At 35.2% G+C, this 19,675-nt stretch overlaps 1 protein-coding gene across 2 annotated transcripts in view; it reads right to left on the bottom strand.

Moving 5' to 3' along the window:
- Positions 1-19,675, bottom strand: part of TTBK2 (tau tubulin kinase 2) — an 84,616-nt gene that overhangs the window by 22,709 nt on the left and 42,232 nt on the right. For both annotated transcript variants that reach the window (XM_063398618.1, XM_063398617.1), the window contains exons 7-13: positions 12,259-12,324; positions 11,607-11,699; positions 10,513-10,638; positions 7,437-7,594; positions 6,304-6,520; positions 4,644-4,855; positions 2,856-3,456 (exon numbers count right to left, since the gene is read on the bottom strand). In XM_063398618.1, the coding sequence (XP_063254688.1) occupies positions 2,856-3,456; positions 4,644-4,855; positions 6,304-6,520; positions 7,437-7,594; positions 10,513-10,638; positions 11,607-11,699; positions 12,259-12,324 (1,473 nt within the window). The remainder of the gene's footprint in view (positions 1-2,855; positions 3,457-4,643; positions 4,856-6,303; positions 6,521-7,436; positions 7,595-10,512; positions 10,639-11,606; positions 11,700-12,258; positions 12,325-19,675) is intronic.

Below are 19,675 nucleotides of genomic sequence, written 5' to 3' on the forward strand. Positions count from 1 at the left end.
TTCAGGAGAAAATAAAATTATGGGTGAGTGTATGAAGTATTAGTTTCTCATACAGAAACATCCATGCTACTACTTACTAAAATAGTGAGCAATACAGCCCTGAAGGAAATAAATAACAAAGAATAGTCATCAAAGTAAAAAGAAAATATTAAAAAAGACTTATTATAGGAAAACCATTTTATTCATTCACCACTGAAGTAATTGCTTGCATATTTAACAAACCTATCAGAATAAGCTCAAAAAGCAAAACCGTACTTTCTTCTAAGAGACAGTGAAGCAGGTCAGTAGAAATCCGTAGGAGATGTATATTCATAAGCATGATGATAGTGAATGCTGGCATGTCCTAGAGTTTCAAGCTGTTTGAAATGAGTGAACTACTTCAGTAATTATATTAAGCTTCTATACTACTGTAATTTCAACATCTATTTTTAACTCCTTTTAGTAACTCACATTAGATTTATAGTCCTAAAATTAACATTCTTGGATCCAAGCCTGCTCTTAGTAACTAGTGCAATATAATTAAATCGGCAGAAAAGTAAAGTATGACCTTTGCCTATTATTTTTATTGTCAGGAAAGTGCTACCTGGAAAAAAATTACTAAAGAATGAGGACATCTGATGTTCTCAAGGATCACATTGAAAAACAGTTTCAGAGTAAGTACTGTAAAGAAGAAAGAAAAGGACTCTACCAAGCAGCTCCCTAAGGTCACCAGGACTTTTGAACAGAGAGAATAACAGTAAGAAGAGGCATATACACACATTTGCTCCCAGTGAAGTGACAAGAACACTCACCTATAAGAAGTAGGTTCTAGTACCCATCATAGGGAATATTTAAATATTCTTTATAAAGCGGAATACATCAATGAAGGACAAACAAAAACTCACTGAAATAGCCTCTTGGGTTTTGTGTGGCTTTCAAGGGCTAATGAAATAGATTGAAGACTATCACAAATTGCCATCAGGGTTGGAGCAGACACATTGTATAGACACACTCTGCTCCCAGCACCTAAACTGGACAAGTAATTTCTATTTTCTTTATTCCCAGGTAATTTTATATTTTCTATTGTACATCATTCACCTTTGAAACACCAAGTTCCTTCCTGCCATTCATCTTCCACTCACAACATTACTTGTCGTTCCAGCATAATATAAACCATATTAATTTCCCCCTTTTTTGAGGTCACGACAAATACTACTTATCTCCCTACAAAGCCAAAGGAAAATATAATTTCACTCGAGTTTATACTTCAGCCAGTATTTCTTCCAATGAATTTTATAACAATTAACTTTGTTTGCAACCGTTTCTGCTCCCATGTTCTGAAGCTTCTTTCTTTTCAGACAAAAATATTGTCCATTCTTTGCACTGTAGTATATAATATCTGTAACACTTCTACTTTCAGTTTTAAGTAAAACACCTACTTCCCCCAAAAGAGTCACATTTGTATAAAGTGTACAATTGTATAATGCATTTGCATATAAAATTACAAGCTTTTTTTAATGGCTTGTGAAATAAAAACACTTGATAATTAGTATTTTGTACAGGACCAAGTGCTGCTCTTTCTTGTCTGTTTTACTAAAACTGACCTTAAAATACAAAACCCGAACAACTTAAAAATTTAAAATAATTTTTCACCTTTAAAGGTTTCTAACCAATCAAAAACTCCTTCCCGTAACTAATATTTCAAATTAAATCACAAAAATCTGTTGTTTAACACAGTTCTGTATTTTCTATCATACAAAACAAATTTTCTATAAACTACATAATTTAAAATATGATGTCTAAATATAATCTCGTATTAAAAAATATAACCTTGCCTTTTCCATGAGAACCTAAGTGTAGTTGAAATTTTACTCCTATAGTTAATTACATTGAGTAGTTAATTTTCACTATAAAGGATATTCCACACCTTATAATAAATGAGTGGTTGGTGACAAGTTTCTTTTTCTAATGAGCTGGCAGTAACTTTCACAAAAGGTGGTGATACATGAAGAAAATATACAGCCAGGTTTCTTGGCTCAAGGGAACTTGAAAGAATTGGCCTTTCGATCACAGATGCCACAATATCTACTTAAAAAGGGGAGGAATAAAACCATGAGTTGGTTCACAATCACTTAACCATTAATCTCACTTACTCCTTAAGTAAAGGCAAAGAAATCTTTGTTTAGAAACAGTGACAGGAGAAAAAAGATAATGTTCAAAAGCTGTTCAACTGAGAATTCTTCAGAAAAGATGGAAGAAGAGACAAACAAGAATATGCAATGGAAGCAAAGCAATCTCTCTTAGTGAAAAATACAGAAGTAAAGTAGGAGTAGCAAAAGTATTTTAGAAGTGAAAAGCATCAACACTTTTTGTTTGTATAAGGACCATTAGAAATTTCTGAAGGAACAGGAAGAAACAAAGTGAATTCCAGAAGCAAACACTGCAGGAATCATAGTGAGAGATGAGACCAAGTAACTGTTTCTTTAATTTCAGCCACATATGAAAAAATGTAGCACAGCATTTTACATATTCAATTGTAATTTTATGCTTATGTACTACAAATATAATAAATATGTGATTGTATGTGTGTCTCTCACTGATCAGGAATCACTGTACAAGGAGCTTCTTTGGATAGATAGATATATAGATAGATAATTCATTGGTAAATGTGGCCAGTTTTGTGGATCACACCTGCAGAACATCGAACACTTCCATGGGTGACTGTAAACAGTTGTGTAACAGAATATGGAAGATCAGTCTTCAAGAATCAAGTCCCATACCTGCTGAAACTAGGAATTTCTGCTCCACTGCTGTATTTTAGTCACTACCTTTACCCTTTCCTCTTACAATTCTGAATAAAGAAGAGGTTTTCTTACCGGAGTGAGTGCTCCTTCTGCTTGAGCTTCCATAGGACTTGTAGGGGTGGCCGCAAGAAGTTGTCCTGCAGCTCCAGACAGAAGTTCCAATTTATCTGTAAGCTGTTCAGATGCAGCAGGATTACATTCCATGTCTAGAACAAACTCCACCCCTGAAGTTTGGTTCTTGGCATGGACATTGTTTCTTGCCCAACCACCCTCTCTGGGCTGCTCTTCTGGAGGGGACTCCTCTAGAACTTGTAGTACCTCTGGTTCTTCATCTGAGGGACTTCCAGTCATTTTGTGCCCTAAAGCCTCATTTGTCCTGAAGTCCTGCAAGTCCCGCTCCTTATCTATTATCACCCATTCCTTAGAATCAACTTCCTGCCTGCAGGAGCTTAGGTTAACAGCTACAAATCCATTGCTCATAACACCATCAGCATGGTCAGGAGAATTAGCTGACACAGGCTTTGAAGCATCTGGAAGATACTCTTCATCATAGTGCCAAACATGATCCCTGCGGGCAGTCACAGGAGCAGGAACAGATGTTTTCTGAGAAAGAGGAGGAACAGCAGCAACAGGAGTCTCTGCCACTTTCAAGTCTTTCTGCTTCTTCTCCAAACTTAGAGAAAAGAAGGTAATATCTGAATTAGTTAAGAATTAATTAAATAATGTAAGTTACATTTGAGTGTTTTCAGAAGAAGAAAACTAGATTTATATAAAAAAATGTTGTCATATTCTAGAACAACCTACAATGACTCAAAGATCCACAATTTGAAACAGATAAATATGTCAACTAAAAATGGATGAATAGTCTTAGAAATATACACATTTTTAATTTTAGTTGTAATGTATCACGTTGTATTGTAAATATAATTACCAGAAGGGAGAATTTTGAGAGAAAGACTCAGTAGTGAGGTTACCATAGATGTCCATTGTACTTAATTTGTTACAAAGCAGGGACTCAAAAAGGAACAGAAGAAACAGATGTCACCTGCAGCAGTTATTATATGCTTTCAAGAATTTTATTTATTGCTTTGATTGATTCCTTACTTACACTTTGCATAATTTGCTTCATCAAACAAATTCAAATTTCTAGCTCCCCTGTGAAGTAACTAGAAGGATTTTGCCACTGTCACCACCCCACCCTCTTGTACTGTCCCCACTCAGCCTCTGTCTTTCATTCAGATTTCACTGTGTCCCTTTCACCCTTATTCCTTCTAGACAAAAGGCAAACTGAATCCATTTTCATACATCTGTCTCTTCTCTACCTTCAAACTCCATTTTAATTTCTCTGTCTTCCACAAAGATTTTTTATGTTGCTGCAAGTCCTTTGGGCATAACTGAGCCTGCTGCATGCAGGTAGATTTCTAATCTCTTCACTCCACTTCCTGTAAACCTCCCTTCTCATGTCATACAGCCTAATCTCATGTTACCTCTACTGAGCACCTGATATCAACCTTCTTATTCAGGATGAGTTGTACTGACTGTCAAGAGTATGCCACTGAAGAAAAAGTTAATAAATACCAGGATTTATTAATTATTTATTTCAAGACCACTAGGTCTTGAAATACAAAATTTCCAAGTGTGGAAGTCTGAGTTCAACTGTATTCTACCAACAATCATTTTCTAAAGTAGCTGCCAAGTAGTGAAATCCATTAGTTGAGCAATATTATGAAAAATACTTGGCTGTAACTTGCATAAGCATACTCAACAGCTCTGTTCCTGCTCTTCACACAGAAAAGATAATAGTACCCTAATCACATATCCTTAAAAGATCCTAGCAAAAGGATAACATAATTTCTTTACCAGGTCTCAAGAAACTTATCAGTGTCGGGCTTAGACTCCAACGTCATGCGCTTCTCCAGTTCAAAGCTGTGAATGGAACGAAGCTTCCGCACCAGTGGAACATCTCTGTCTAACTGGGTGGTCTCTGAGCGAACTCGAATTGGAGAACCAAGACTCGGGGCATTAAGCATTCCATTCCCTGGGCCATGGCTGTTTTCTTCCTCTGTGGCAGCCTGTGCCAATGTAAAGCAAGAATGTAACTCACTAGGAATGGCAAAACAAGAGGATGACAAGGTACTACATGGTAAAGAGCCTCCAAGTTTTTAGAAAGTGAAAAGCCAATTTGTTTTTGGAATGGTCCTTAAGTTCATGCCCTAGTTAAGGTAGTTTAGATATGCTCTTCAGCACACACCTACAGCAGACAAAATACTGGCAATACACTGGTTCTGGGTAAGTCTGAGAACAGGAGTATCAAAGACCCAGTAATACAGTTACATTTACTCTGATATTTCACACCTATCTCCGAAATTTTCTTTACTAATAGTCTGAAACCTTGCACTTGGTAGAATCTTTGATCTGCTTTACAGTCAAGTGCTCTTATTAAAGAGAAGTTAGCTTCCAGGCTGTCCTTCTGATTCTCTAAAGCGTATAACACTGTTATACACCAAATCTACTAAATATTTCTGTGATTTTAAGCTACGTTTTAACCCAACTGCATTCTACCTTAATAATGACTGAACATGATTTAGAATAATAACTGAAAATGATTTAGATCTGGGAAATCATGTTCATCCTTAGTTTCTACAGGTGTAACAGAAAGTGCCTGGGTTTGAACCAGAACAATCTCCTTTCATTCTCTTTGGTAAAAAACCAACCAATCAACCAACCAACCAACCAACCACCCCAAAAAAACCACCAAACAAATAAACTTGAAAACAGGCACCATGCCTTGGTCTTTCCCATAAGACTTTTTTTTCACCTAGCAAATAATGAGTAACAGCTTCAAAACTAGACAGCCCTCCTAGATAAAGAACTTTTTAGTACCAGATCTGTTTTCATGTTAAAAATACTGTTGTATCAAGAAACAGGCTACATCTGTCCAAGTATGAAATACTGTGATTGTGAGTAAGGAAGACAGGAACCAATTCTCAGAGACCACTTTTGAAAATAAAGCAGCATTCTCTTCTAAAGACCAGCCAATGAACCTCTGAATCAGTACAAAGGTATCATATCTTATGGAGGCAAAACCATGAAGTGAATTAAATGGATACTGCCCATCATGCTGATGATTTGAAGTTCTTCAGTTGAAGAACATTAAAATCTTCTTTTGTACATTTAATATTTAGCTTCTACTTGTGCAAGATGCAGGAAAATTGCTTTGATTTCATTCAGTGAGCAAGAATGAAGATCATGTCTGAAGAAAACTAATATGAGTAAACTACAAAGAGTCTCATATTATCAGCAAGCTGATCATCATAAAGACCTGATAAAGTGACACAATGCCCAAAAGCCTGTCTGCTTTTTCAATATATAAAATGTGTTATTTCTACCATAAATCATTTCCTTAGATCATTCTGGCTAATCTCTATCAGTACAACTGCCTTGTTAATTATATCTTATGTGCACTTCGAGGACAAGAATCTGTTCAAAGATGATCTTCACAATGCAGATTTGAAAGTACCTTACAGATCCCCAGTTTTATTTTGTTTCTGTTTGCATCCATTTCTTCCCAAACATCTTTTTCCTGAGGACGCTGATGTCCAGGGGATCCAGGTAGTTTCTCAGGTGATACACCAACAGGAATAACATTCTCTCCATCACTGAGCTGTTCATCAGGGAACACTTCATCTGTATTTTCCCGCAGCAAATCTCCTGGGATAGGAGTGGCATTGGCAATTCTACAAAAGTAGTTTAAAAAACAACATCAGAAAATTAAAATTTTTATACTCTTACGTGTTTACAGAAATAACTTTCTATTTTGAAAGAAAGAAACAAACAAAAACTTACAAAGAAAATCATATTTCTGCAGAAAATGAAATTTTGGAAATTATTTAATGCAAAACCCCCTATTTCCTGGCTTTCACAATTTATTTAATTTAGGTGCATAACAAAATATATTAAAAAAAAACCCATCACATAAAAGCTGGGGTTTTGAATGCTTTTGAAGCCACTTCTGAGAAAATTTGTTAAAGATCATGTCCAGGTTCAACTTCTCTCCTGACTCTATGTATTCTTCTATTCAAAAAAATTAATGGCATCCATAAATACTTCTTACATTCATCCATAAACACCTCTTACATTCTTCAGTCCTGAGATGAGTATGGTATTATTAAACATCATATCTTGTCCAATTTACTTCATGACAGAATGTCTCAAATAACATATTAAATATTATTTCAAACAAAAGAAAAATCTATTTCCAAATTTCTTATGAAGAACCATTCATTTTTCAAACTTATAAGGAAATTGCAGCTAGAATTTTATTTCAAGCTTACAGAAAACGATGGGTTTATTTCCAGGCAGTTAAATTTCCAGGCACTTAAACTCAGGACACATTATTTAGTTTCACAAAATATGATTTAGCAAAGGATGGATGAGCAAATTTACATGCAATTTCCTGGAGTACTATTTTTATTGCTGTAATTTTAGGACTGTAGTGCTGATCTTTCAGGATACTATAAACTGGAACCCTGAAAAGGGAAATACTTCAAATGCTCCCAAACCTCCCTTTCTCTACGCATTCAAAATCCTGCAGAAAAAACCTAAATGATGGAGATAATTTCCCTTTGGTAGAAGAGACCACACCGTGCATACCCAATCGCCGCCGGCGTGAGACGAGTGTGCAGCTGAGGAGTGGTTGAAGTTGTTGTTGTTGTGAGGGAGCCATCAGTTCCACTCTTCTCCCAGTCAAAAGGGTCGCTTTCAATAACCCCAAACGTTTTCATGCTGTTGTCAAATACAGACATGAGAAGCTGAAAATAAAGAAAAAAGTTAATAAGCTTCATCTCTGTCTAAGAGACCAAGCAATTATGAAATATCCTCCTGTAATACTGACTACAACATTTAAAAAATGAGGTTTTTATATGAAACACTTCTCATTTTTCAAGATTTTGAGGTCAAGATATACAAAACTCCATTTTATTAAAACAGAAAAAAGAAATCCACCCACATCTGTGGTTTTATCAGGCATGAGGCAAATACACCACAGAATTTTACAAAAAGACAAAAATACACACACACACAGAGAAGCATAAATACATTGCTGCAGAATACAATGGCTCTCTAGCAGAGGAAGAGAAAAGAATACATTTGTACCACCATGAAACCCAGGAAATGAATGAGATGTAGGAAAGGATACTGATCTGCTAATTCCTGCCTTTCTGTCATTAAGAACCACATATCATTTACTCCACATAATGCTGACATTTATACTATACAAAATGTCTAAAATTTCAATCCCCATTTTATGCTATGAAAACACCTTTAGAAAACCTGTGTCCATGACAGAGAAACAAATGGCATCACCTTCTTCTCCCTGTGAAATAAAATTTGTCTCATTCTATTTACTGATGGGAAGGCTGTGTCCATATCATTCTCTTATTCTGTAACATTTCTACTTTTTTTTCCCCTAGAAGCTAAAAATCTGTGGTTTTTTCCAATCCAGGATGCTGAAAATTTTTCCAGTCTCCTTTGGGATACCCATTGGCATATAAAATAGATGCGAAGTTTGGATCATTTCTCTTGTACAGAGTGGTCTCATACACTTAATTTTTACTCTCAAGAACCTTCTGTGTGCCAGAAATTACCTGTCCTGGTAATTCCTGTAACCCTACTGAAGAGCACAAAGCCATAGTTCACTCTGTCACTTATATACTGTGTTTAATTCTTTTCTCCCTCTAAACATTAAGCAGCATCTCTGAAGTAATTTTTAAGGTCATTCTCCTTTAAAGCTTTTCATCAATTTCTGCTATGAGGCAAATACAAACTCAAGTGCTAATAATATCAGGAGGCTGAGGCAGTGTATGCACCAATACCTGAATAAAATAAACATCTGACATTGCCAAATCAGACATGGCTTCTTGGCCTAGGTCATGAACTTCTTAGACTCTAAACTCTTCGTAGCAGGGATATACACACATTCTTGTTCAGTGCCTACCCATAAATACAAAGAATATAGTAGGTAGGAACAACACCACTAATAAAACACAAGTTAAAAGAGACCAGAGTTTAAAAGAACATTCTCGCTGCTCTAAATAAAACCACCCTGCTCTGGTCTAAAGCACATGAGCAAGACTGTGTTGTAAGGCTCAGGCTGCAGCTACACAACTGCAAATGTTCCATGAATAGCCACAGGACTGTCAATTACTGGGCTGTGTCTATCATGGAAAAACTCTGTCCTGGTATCATGTTAATTGCTGAGTGCATGTGCTGTGTTAGATGCAAATAGACCGTCAAAAGGATTTGCAAAAATATGACTGACTATATGCCTTATCATTCAGGTTCTGTAATGTAAAATGTATTTACCAGTCTATAATCAAGGTTTTCCTGTGCAGTATCAAAATTTCTGCAATAGTACTTTTTACCATAGGAAAAAAAATCTGATACGTCTTTATAATCAGGCACACAGAACACTGAAAACATTTTCCTCACTTAATTGTAAACTATAGGATAAATTTCATGAAAATTTGTAATGAAGAAGAGGGAAAAAAATCAGAGTATTTATTTTTCAGGAATACTGAATATTTTTTGTGTTTATAAAAAGTTTTTTTTAACATTCAAAATTTTTCACAAAAATTGATTTATTTGTTTTGCAAATGTGCAGAATCATATACCAGTATATTTAGAGAAATCCACTTACTAACAGGAAATCAGTTATTCCTTGATATTTTCAGCTCTTATTTCAATTCTTTTTTATCTTGGTTTCTTTGTTAATCTTACCAAGCAAAGTAGAGGAGGTGCTCTTATCAAAGTTTCAATTCCAGAATTAGCCAGGATTATTTATTCAGTTGAACCAATTACACTTGAACACCAACAGTCTAATTCCTGATTTCACTGATTTAGGAAGCTGAACAAAGGCACAGAGGCAGACAGGTCCTGGAAGTGGGAAGCTGACAGGAATTCGTGTTTCTGGGAGCCAGAAGGAAGGCACACAGGGACAGCTTGTCATGCTATGCAGTTCCATCAGTACAACCTCTCACAGTGTGCAAGACCAAAAAACTCTCAAGTCCCTGCCTCCCTGCTTTTCCTGAGCATTCCTCTGCTGCTTTCCACAAACTGGAAGAAAGTTCTATCTTTATTTCTTGTTTAATCATAGCTCAACACTGAGTGAGTTAAGACACACTCTATAGCATATCCTCTTGGCACATAGCACCCTACCACTGAGCACAGGCTGCCCATTTCAGCAGGCTATACAATCTTTAACCAAGAAAATGACTGGTCTTCTGTGATCTCTGTACACAATACCTCAGATCTGAAAATACACCGTGAATGTATGCTGTGCTACAGCACCTACAGCTAGACTAAGACCTAAGACTTTGGAAAACTGCCAGAACGACAATCACTGAGAGAACAATCTGATCAATTAACTTATAGAGCACCTACTAGAAGCTGTGATAGTAGGATAGCTCCTGATCCTAACAGAATATTGACTGAAAAGCAGGAGCCAATTCTTTTTAGAAACTCAACAGACTTACACTTCCCAAATGGAAAAAATAACATGTTTGAACCACTGAATTTCTGTGGCACTAAATGCTGATTAAATTAACTTTGTGGTGGCACAAGCCATAATAACTACCAAGATTACACAATGAAATCAACGTAAATTGAAGATGAAACAGCATAAAATTCCCTTCTTTATAAAACAGAAAGATAAAATAGTACAAGTGTTTACCTGGTAATCAGGCTTTGTGAAGTAATCTAAATTAGCAATGTGATCCAGAAAGACGTTGAATTCTTGAGGAAGATGTTTCAACATAAGTCTGTGTTCGTACCTTTCTTTAATGGAGCCCACTTGCTCCTAGGAGTAAATAACACAACAAACATTGGCACATCTTTGTTCTCCGTTACAACGTACTCACATTCTCTGTTACAGCCATTCAACACACTACTAGCCAGAGAGACAGCTCACTACATTACACTGAATGGTACTGAGAAAGGCCATTCTACACCCCATAGCAAGATAGGAGATTCTGGTTTTGGTCTCAGTACACTTGCAAAATAATGTACAAACTTCAAATTCAATATGAAAAGCCATTTAGTTTTCTACTGTGTTTGTGTTGTGTTTGAATGCTGACTGATACAAAGAGCTGTCACTAAACACTCCAACCCTGTCTAATAGTATATTTTAAAGACTTAAACATCCTGTTTCATCATGTCAAGTTCAGTCACTTTTTGGTGTATATTCAGTCATGTAAGATGCATAAATCAAAACCAAAAAGGAGATGCTACCTATACACCCCACTGTCATCTACCAGTACATAAACCATATCAGAGAGTAACCTGGTTTCAGTATGATTTCAAAAGTAAAAACAGGCTGATTAGATATTGTTTCTTTGCATACTTCACTACGACATATGGCTAAAGGCACTACTGCGTATTGCTCAATCCACTTTTGTTCACCAGTAAATCAGAAATGCCTATTTCACAAATAATTAAAACAGATTAGAAATTTTAAGCATGTGATAGGTGAAATAAAGTACCCAAGTGATAACACGAACAATGAAGTAAGTAGCAAATATACACTTACTTCTGCCCTTTACAATAATTTCAATCTAGAAGTATAACCTCCTTTGTTCCTAGAACACTTAGTAAAATTTGATTGCTTTTTATACCATGACACTAGCCACAAGAACTAATGCTAGAAAACACTGGAAAATGTAAGGTTAAAATTAATTAATGATTCTAAGAAGAATCTTTATCACAGCATTTCCCTGGAATCCAGAAGTAAACCACCCTTATGCTCTTTGGTTTCACCTCTAGCTTTACCTTATCTTTTATTTTTCTCCAAGGCAGTTGCCCAACCACAAATTCCACCAACATGTAGAAGAGAGACCAGAGGTCATCATGCCGACCCATTTCCTGTAAAAGGATATATAATTCTAAAGTATATTACAAATACCTAAACAAATGGGAAGAGAAATTCCTTACTGCTCGAAACTTAAATTAATATATAAAATTTAATATAACCTATGCTGCAAAACAAGTTAATTAAATCCAGTGGCTATTTTAAGGAGAAACATACAAGTAAATTTCCACAGAAGACAGAAATAAAATAAAAGTTGAAGTGTGTTAAAATAGCATTGCATATCTTATGCATTGTTTATTCAGATTTCTTTACAGTAGGATGTTAAGAGAACATATTGGGCATTATGTACCTCATAAAACTCAGTAGATTCACTTTTTTAACTTACTAACTTGCAATACAACTGAACACCGAAGGTAAGTATTAGAATCACTATTATTTGTACACGAACTTTTTAATCCTCAACTACTAAATAACATTATCCTTTATTTATAGCTATTGATTTCTACATAATAAATGCATAGATAAGAATGCAAAAAAGGAAATTAATAGTAACTGTGTTACTGACTGCTTCCAGCGACATGAGATGGTTTTGATCTGGATTGTGATACTCACTCTGTTTCTATGAGCGTTGATTGATGCGTATCGTACCGTTCCTCGAAAACCAGCAACAGCTCGTGGCTGTCAGAGAACAGAAGAGATTCTCACTGTCAGAAATAAATCCTCTGACTATTTCACTTGGTATCTACAAAGTGAGTACAGAGTCACAACATACCTCGTTCGAGATTTTATTTTAGTTTACTGAGCTTCTACAAGTTCTCAGTGGAAATTCAAGTGGGCACTAATTGGCTGACCAATAATTAGCAAAGGCTGCACTAGAGAGACCAATTTAAAATATTTCTTTCTTTTCCAGTTTCTGAAAACCAGCATTTCTTCCCTAATACTCTAGATATCTTGTGATCATAAGTCAGTTGATGTTTTATAATCAGAGAATGTATTTTCCCATTCAAATTTTGTGTTTTGAATTATATAATTGATGACAGTCATAATTAGTAGAAATTTTTTTTTTAAATCAAACTGTGATATTATTACTTTGCCTAAGAGAGATATCCAATCCACACTACCCCTTACCTTAATAATCATTATATATAGACAAAACTGCCAAGACTATTAAATTTGCTTTCTTTTATGCAGTCTTATCTTCCCAATCAATAATTCTTTTTGTTTTCTCTAACAATGAACATAAGAAGCTTGAATTATCTACCTCACCTCTGACTTGTACTAAGGTATTGGTGGTCCATCTGCTCACCCAAGACTCATGACAATTCTTAAGATTTTTTAAAGATTTGCACAATGCATTGAAAAGTCTGGTTTGATATACACACAAAGTTAACCATAATACATAATTGATACCTTGTTAAGATAAAACAATTTCACCTCTCTCTCCTTATATATATATATATATATATATATGTATGTATGTATGTATGTATAATTTTTTCTTATCCACCAATGGATGCTATACAGAGGTATCATTTAAATAAATCAGGAGCAGCCATTACTGTCAAGAAATCTAATGATTGAATCCAGCAGGATTATGCAGCAACATCTTTAAAAACTGATTCAACAGCCATATAATCAATGTCTGCTAGAGTAGTACAAAAGCTGAACCAGTGTTAGTTAAGGCAGAGAACATTTTCTAGGATGTTCTTAACATGCAAAGTTCTCAGATGATATTCCATAGATCTTAGACTTTGCACATCATCATACAGTTTAAATGGTGCTCAGAACGCCTTTCATGTTCAGGCAGGACAGACTCAACTGTCTGTCTGCCTTATCTTTAATTTTATATCATATTCCACACTGAACATTATCCTGAAAAGAAACATAACACTGTAATTGCAGAAATTTCAGAGTACCATGCAATTAGAAAAGGAATAGCTCAAAATGCTTTGGAACTGCTAAATTTCAGCAGAAACAATTTTTTTTTAAAAAGGACTTAAATCTCCTTAGTAGTTCTGCAGGTTGGTAGATCATCCAACTAAGAGTAATACAGCACCACTGCCAAGACAATCAAACTACCTATAAATTTTTTTTAAAAATGTAGTTTAATTAATAGTACTTTTTCAGGAAAGCACTGAGAGCTTAATTTTAAAACAGTTGAAAATACAAATTCCATAAATCTCAAGAGCATATAGTTTCAAATGTTTGCTGTCTTTTGCCTCTGGCATGAATGTTAAAAAGGAAGGACTATATTCAATTTACTTAGTTAAATATTTTTGTTCTTCTGAGACTAATGGAAAAATATGAAACCTAGGATGAAATGCCACTTCCATTTCCAGCATCACAGCTTCAATTTTTACTTGATAACTAGGACAGAAATGCTTTGGTTGCTGGACAAAGCAAGAGAAAAAAAAACCTAAGAAATGTCATATGAAAGCTAAATTATCCCATTCAGTTTACAAAAACTAAAATTCTGACCTATTCCACTTCTGTCCTGGGGAAGGAATGCCCATATGAGGAAATTCATTGTGCAATGCTTTTGAATGTTAAAGTCACAGCCATCCTTATTTCCCCTAACATGATTTCAATTATCTGAGAATCACCTGAATGGGAAAGAAGAAAAAAAAATTGTTTCTATCTATGAGCTTATCATGAAGTGAATTCTGAATTCTTTATTCCAGCAAGGACATCTAAAGCCTTTCACTGTCTCTTGCCTTAAAGTATAGTTCTATAAAATGAAGTAAAAGCATATGTCACTCTGTTATATTTCAAGATGCAGTAACGTACCTTGTAGTAATGCAGCTGGTCACAATTCAATAGCAGTACTACAATGCCACACAACAATAATGAAATAATTCTACCATGTCCCTTGACATGAGTGATGCTCTGTAGATCAAATCAAGTTTGCCCAATGCAGAGCAGAACCTCTGAGAACTTACAGACTTCTGAGTATCTGCATAGTTTCTGAAACTGTTTCAGAACTCATCATGCATCTCACAACAACTCACGTAGTAAAAGAAATAAACAAAATCCTTCAAATGTCAGTTTAAAAATATTTTCAAGATACATGCAAATGAATTAAGCGGATCCAGTGACTACAGTTAATTTTTCTACTTATAAAGATACATTTTTAATGTACCATCAGTTTTCTTTGGAGGTGTTACTGCCCTGGAAACACTTGGCAATGTCTCAGATAAACTACACGCAGCAAAGAAGCGGTTCCCAGCAAAGTGAACCATTTCCACTAAGCACACAGCTTTCATGCTCCTGGGAGACACTATGCTTACAAACCTATGAATGTTGCCTTTTTGGAGTGGCTGTGGAGGAGGAAAATCACTCTTCCTTAGCTCAGTTCAGTGTCTCTAGATGAATGCTCTGGGTCTATTGCTCTGGGCAACATTGGAAAGGTTACACAGAGTAAAAAAGTTAACTTATTACTGCAGTCATGGAAACTAGAAAATCAACATGAGAAAATAAATCAATACTGGTTCTTTACATCATATCTGAGACACATCATGGTGCTCCCAATCAATCAGGCTATGACTGACTATTCCTAAATGTCTAGGTTGTGCACTGAGAAGCCAGCAGTGCTGCCTCAACAGTTGGGTTCAAAAGCCATAGGGGATGGGTAGAGAAGCAGCCATCTATGTTACCCTATTTTCCTTTGCTAAAGGTAGAATTCTCCTTTTTTATATTTTCCCTTGAAAAAGACAATATCACAGTTCGAATTCCACCAGAAATATATTTCCATGATTGGAACTTTACACAGTTCCAATTCTTTGAAACCTTTTTTCATAGCTTCAACAATTCACATCCCAATACTCCCCTTTTTGAACATATAGACTTTGCAGTCTAATGATTGCACGTGTTAGCATGAGTTTAAAACAAATGAAAATTTCAGAGATCACTTGAGTAAGGAAAGATCAAGCAGTTGAAATACAATTGCCATTAAAATATATTATAGATCTCAATTGATTTTCACTGCATATACAGCTCTTCAAAGCTACACTTTCAGCTTTGTCTTAAAATCCATACCAGGCACTTAAGTTCTTGCACTTAGAACTCTTCATCAACCCCTCCCCTACTAGTTGTTGGTATGATACATTACTTGGACTCAGATCCACCTAAACAAATGTGATTTCCAAAAACTGACTACAGCTGTCTGATCCTACGTTACCTAGTTCCAGCAGAAGCTGAGTAACAAGTTCAGTTAACAACTAACAATACAATTAAATTTTGCTATTGTGAGTTCTGACAGACATGTGGTGACAAATGAAAATTTATCTCCTACTGCATGTGCTATAAAGAGCAACACCATCTCTAAGCCAGCAGTATTTGATACACAAAACATCTCCTGAGCTACTCAGTTTTCAGTCTGGAGTACTCAGCCAATGTGATGCACTAGTTAAAGACTACAATCATTCCAAAGCTGATTTATGAGCAGAGAAAAAGTCTGATGGGCTGAAGAGGGTAACAACCCTCTAATGTCTGTCAAACCTAAACCTACTGCAGTGAAAAATCACACAGGATAAGTCTGCCATGTGCATATTTGCTTTGCCCTGTGCAATCTTTCTCCTTCCTCTTATTCCAGCAGCCTAAACAGATATTACTGTAAGAGGAAGACTATCTATATGAACCAGCTATGCTCTGGCAAATAATTTCCCCACACACTAAAATTTGTTTTATTTATCTCTGTAAGTAAAAATTTTACAGTTGTTCTGCACTTAGCAGACTAGAGAATGGAGACCTTAATTCTTTTATGTTTTGTACATAGTTTTTCTGTTTTGTACATATCTAATTTAGTATTTATAATGATAATACCATATATTAAAGAGTTGCATAAATCCAGAAGTAGACTGTTTCAGTAGTAGGCTTATTTCAACCATGGATGGAAAGCAAAAAGTCTCAAGGAAGCTAATGCACATAAATACACAATAATGTACTTCTTTCCAATTCTCTTCCCTATCCCACAGGGACAGAAGGGTAGTGGGGGAAATGAGCAAGAGGCTCTGTGGTACTTGGTTGCCAGCTGAGTTAAACCACAACAATAAAATAACACATTTTCCTTCTTTTAAATGATTCAAAATATTTTTTCATAACTCAGCAGACAATTTTTCCCACAGCTCAGAAAGAACTGGAAACCAGAGTTTCCGGTTTGATTTTTATTTGCTTCTATTTTCACCAGAAAACAAATTTTACTGGACCAAACCATCTGTCTTTACACCACAACCGCTTTTAATTTCAAACAAATAGGACAGTTCTCAAAGACTTTCAGTTCCTGCAAATTTAATGAAAATTGGTGATTAAAGACAGAACCCAAATTAGTACACTGACACAGAGACAGATAGTTAAAAATCAATTAAAATGGCTCACATCCATCTTAAGAGACACCAATCAGCTGGGCAAGCAGATTAATTTTACATGGCATGTAAATACAAGCCTAGTCTCACAAGAGCAACTAGGTACTGATCAGAAAGGTAAGCTGTAGTATGAGGCTGAAAATACTAAGAAATTTAGAGGGCACATGGGAAGCAGTACCCAAAGCAACAGAAAAACTGTAGGTTTCACCATTCATATATTAATTTATTTCAAAAATAAGATCAAAAATCACTAGAAAAATTGTTTCTTTTCTTTTTTTAATAAGGGTGCTACAGCCCATTCCCCTGAGCATCTATTAGCTCTACAGATAATAAAGGAAAAGCTGAATCAGAACATAGAACAGCTATAAATACCTTTCAGAATGTCTGATTTAAATTTTTAAGTTAAATTGTTTAATGATTGTCTGGATAGGATACCAGTGTTCTGCACACAACAGGAAAGGAGAAAAAAACAACATCCCTAACAAAGTATTCTATCATCATCATTTTTCAGGCAGGATATCATTTATTTGGTTTTATTTTTCACCCCAAAACCGCAGACTCCAGATCATAAAGAATCTTCTTCTTACATATAACCACACATGATTTTTTTAAGTTTTTGATTTAATTATCTAATCCCAAGATTATTCCACTGAGATGTTACAAAACAATGTCACACTACATGAAATTCATATATCCATTCTAATTTTGCCACCATGTCAATTGATAATGCTCTTCTTTTTTATCTTTTGCATTAATTCACCACCTGCCTTTTTCACCTTGTACTGCTGCATACTACCTCTCTGTCTCTGTAACACTGATTTCCTTCATTACTTTGTCAGTAATATGACCAAACTTGCAAGGATCATGTTCAGTGCGTGCTGAAAATGCTACATGTATACACTATAAGCTTGTGCCCTTAATCTCCCTCTATGACCCTGAAGGAGGTTTTAGCAGACAATAATTAATGTTACACTGGTAGGTGTAATGCTGCTGTATCATTACAGCAGCACAGGTCTGTCACTGGTAGGTGTTATCACAGCTGTGCATTACTTTAAAAACCTTTCAAACCCAACAGTCTAACAGTTATTTTAATCTCTCTATTAAAAATAACGTTTCCAGAAACCTCACCAAACTAATTCCTACCTCTTCCCTACAAAAGCATTACTAATTCAGAAATGGAACCTCAAATGACTGTCTTAATTCCTTCAACTCATGCATACTGCTTATAAACCAATTAAACAAAGGGGTCTTGACTTAGACCCTTCAGTAAATAACTATTTTCAGGTAGGACATTTAGACATAAAAATCTAAAACTTCTACAGTTTCTCCTGGTATTAAATAAAAAAAAAATTGGGCTCCAGTCTTTGTTGACTTAGAGGACATGAAAGAGAAAACTGAACGGTACATATAGTTTATTTAAGAATGATTTTATATATTTACAGCTTGCATTGAATGACTGTGATATTATACAATAATTTCTTTCCTATAGAACTGAAGGTCATACGAAAATATAATGCTGTAATAATCTTAGACTCTTCAAAAGAAGTCCATTTACTGAAGCAAGATTTTTTTCTTAAGTAGTCCACTTTTTAAAAAGCTATTAACTATCAAATGCTTAGCTCAAATTTTTGAAGGAAACTTGTAAACCTCACCTATTTCCAAAAGTATACATAATGTAGTCTGACTGATGCAGATTTAGTGAAGAAAAGCTGATAATATAGTTTAAAAATATTTGTTCCTTAGAAAATTTCTTTTTCTCCACTATCAAGATGTGCAAAATTTAATTTAATAGACATGAAGTAGCAGAAGCAGACTACCACAGGAAGAGACAGATTTCAAAAAAACTACTCCAGTTCTCTCTTCCTAGTTTTAAATAATTATTTTTAAAACTTAGTATTTATTTTATATTTATTAATAAATATTTTTATATTAGAAACAATGAAAATACAGAAAATCATTTGCAACTGTTTTCAGGAGTTGGCTGCATTCTATTTGGCAGCTGAATTATACCACATACATGTCTATTGCTTTTTATTTTACATTTATTTGTGCCATAATAGCAGAACTGATTTTGCTAATTGCAAAAGACAAAATCAATGCAACAACATTATTCAAATAAATTCAAAGACGTACACATTAAATTTTTCAAATATTTGTTTGCTCATGACTTCTTGTTCCTTCTATGCCTTTCTGCTAATTTATACGGAGTTCAGTACAAATGTATTACATATTTTTAAAGCTTTACAATCCCAGCTGTTGCATCTTCACATGAAGTACTGCAGACAAGCAGAGAGAGGTGGCTGTTAAGAGGGCTGGTCTCAAAATACATGGTTAAGGTACCTGTCCTATGTCTGCAGAAAGCTGGTAACATGAAAAACTGGACATAGTTTTGCTTTGTTAGGAAGCAATTATTTTCTCAGAGGATGGTGGAGCACTGGAACAGGCTGTCCAGAGAGGCTGTAGATGCCCCATCCCTGGAAGCATTCAAGCCCAGGCTGGATATGCCTTGATCAACTTGGTCTAGGCAAGGGAGTGGGAGCCAGGTGATCTTTAAGGTCCCTTTTAACCCAGACCATTGTATGATTCTGTGTTCAGTGCTTCTTCTCATTACTTTAACACCTTTGTTAGAAAAACAATGAAGAAACTAATTTAAAAAAAAATATTTTAGG

Source organism: Prinia subflava, chromosome 5 (genome assembly GCF_021018805.1).
Source record: "Prinia subflava isolate CZ2003 ecotype Zambia chromosome 5, Cam_Psub_1.2, whole genome shotgun sequence".
NCBI classification, from domain to species: domain Eukaryota; kingdom Metazoa; phylum Chordata; class Aves; order Passeriformes; family Cisticolidae; genus Prinia; species Prinia subflava.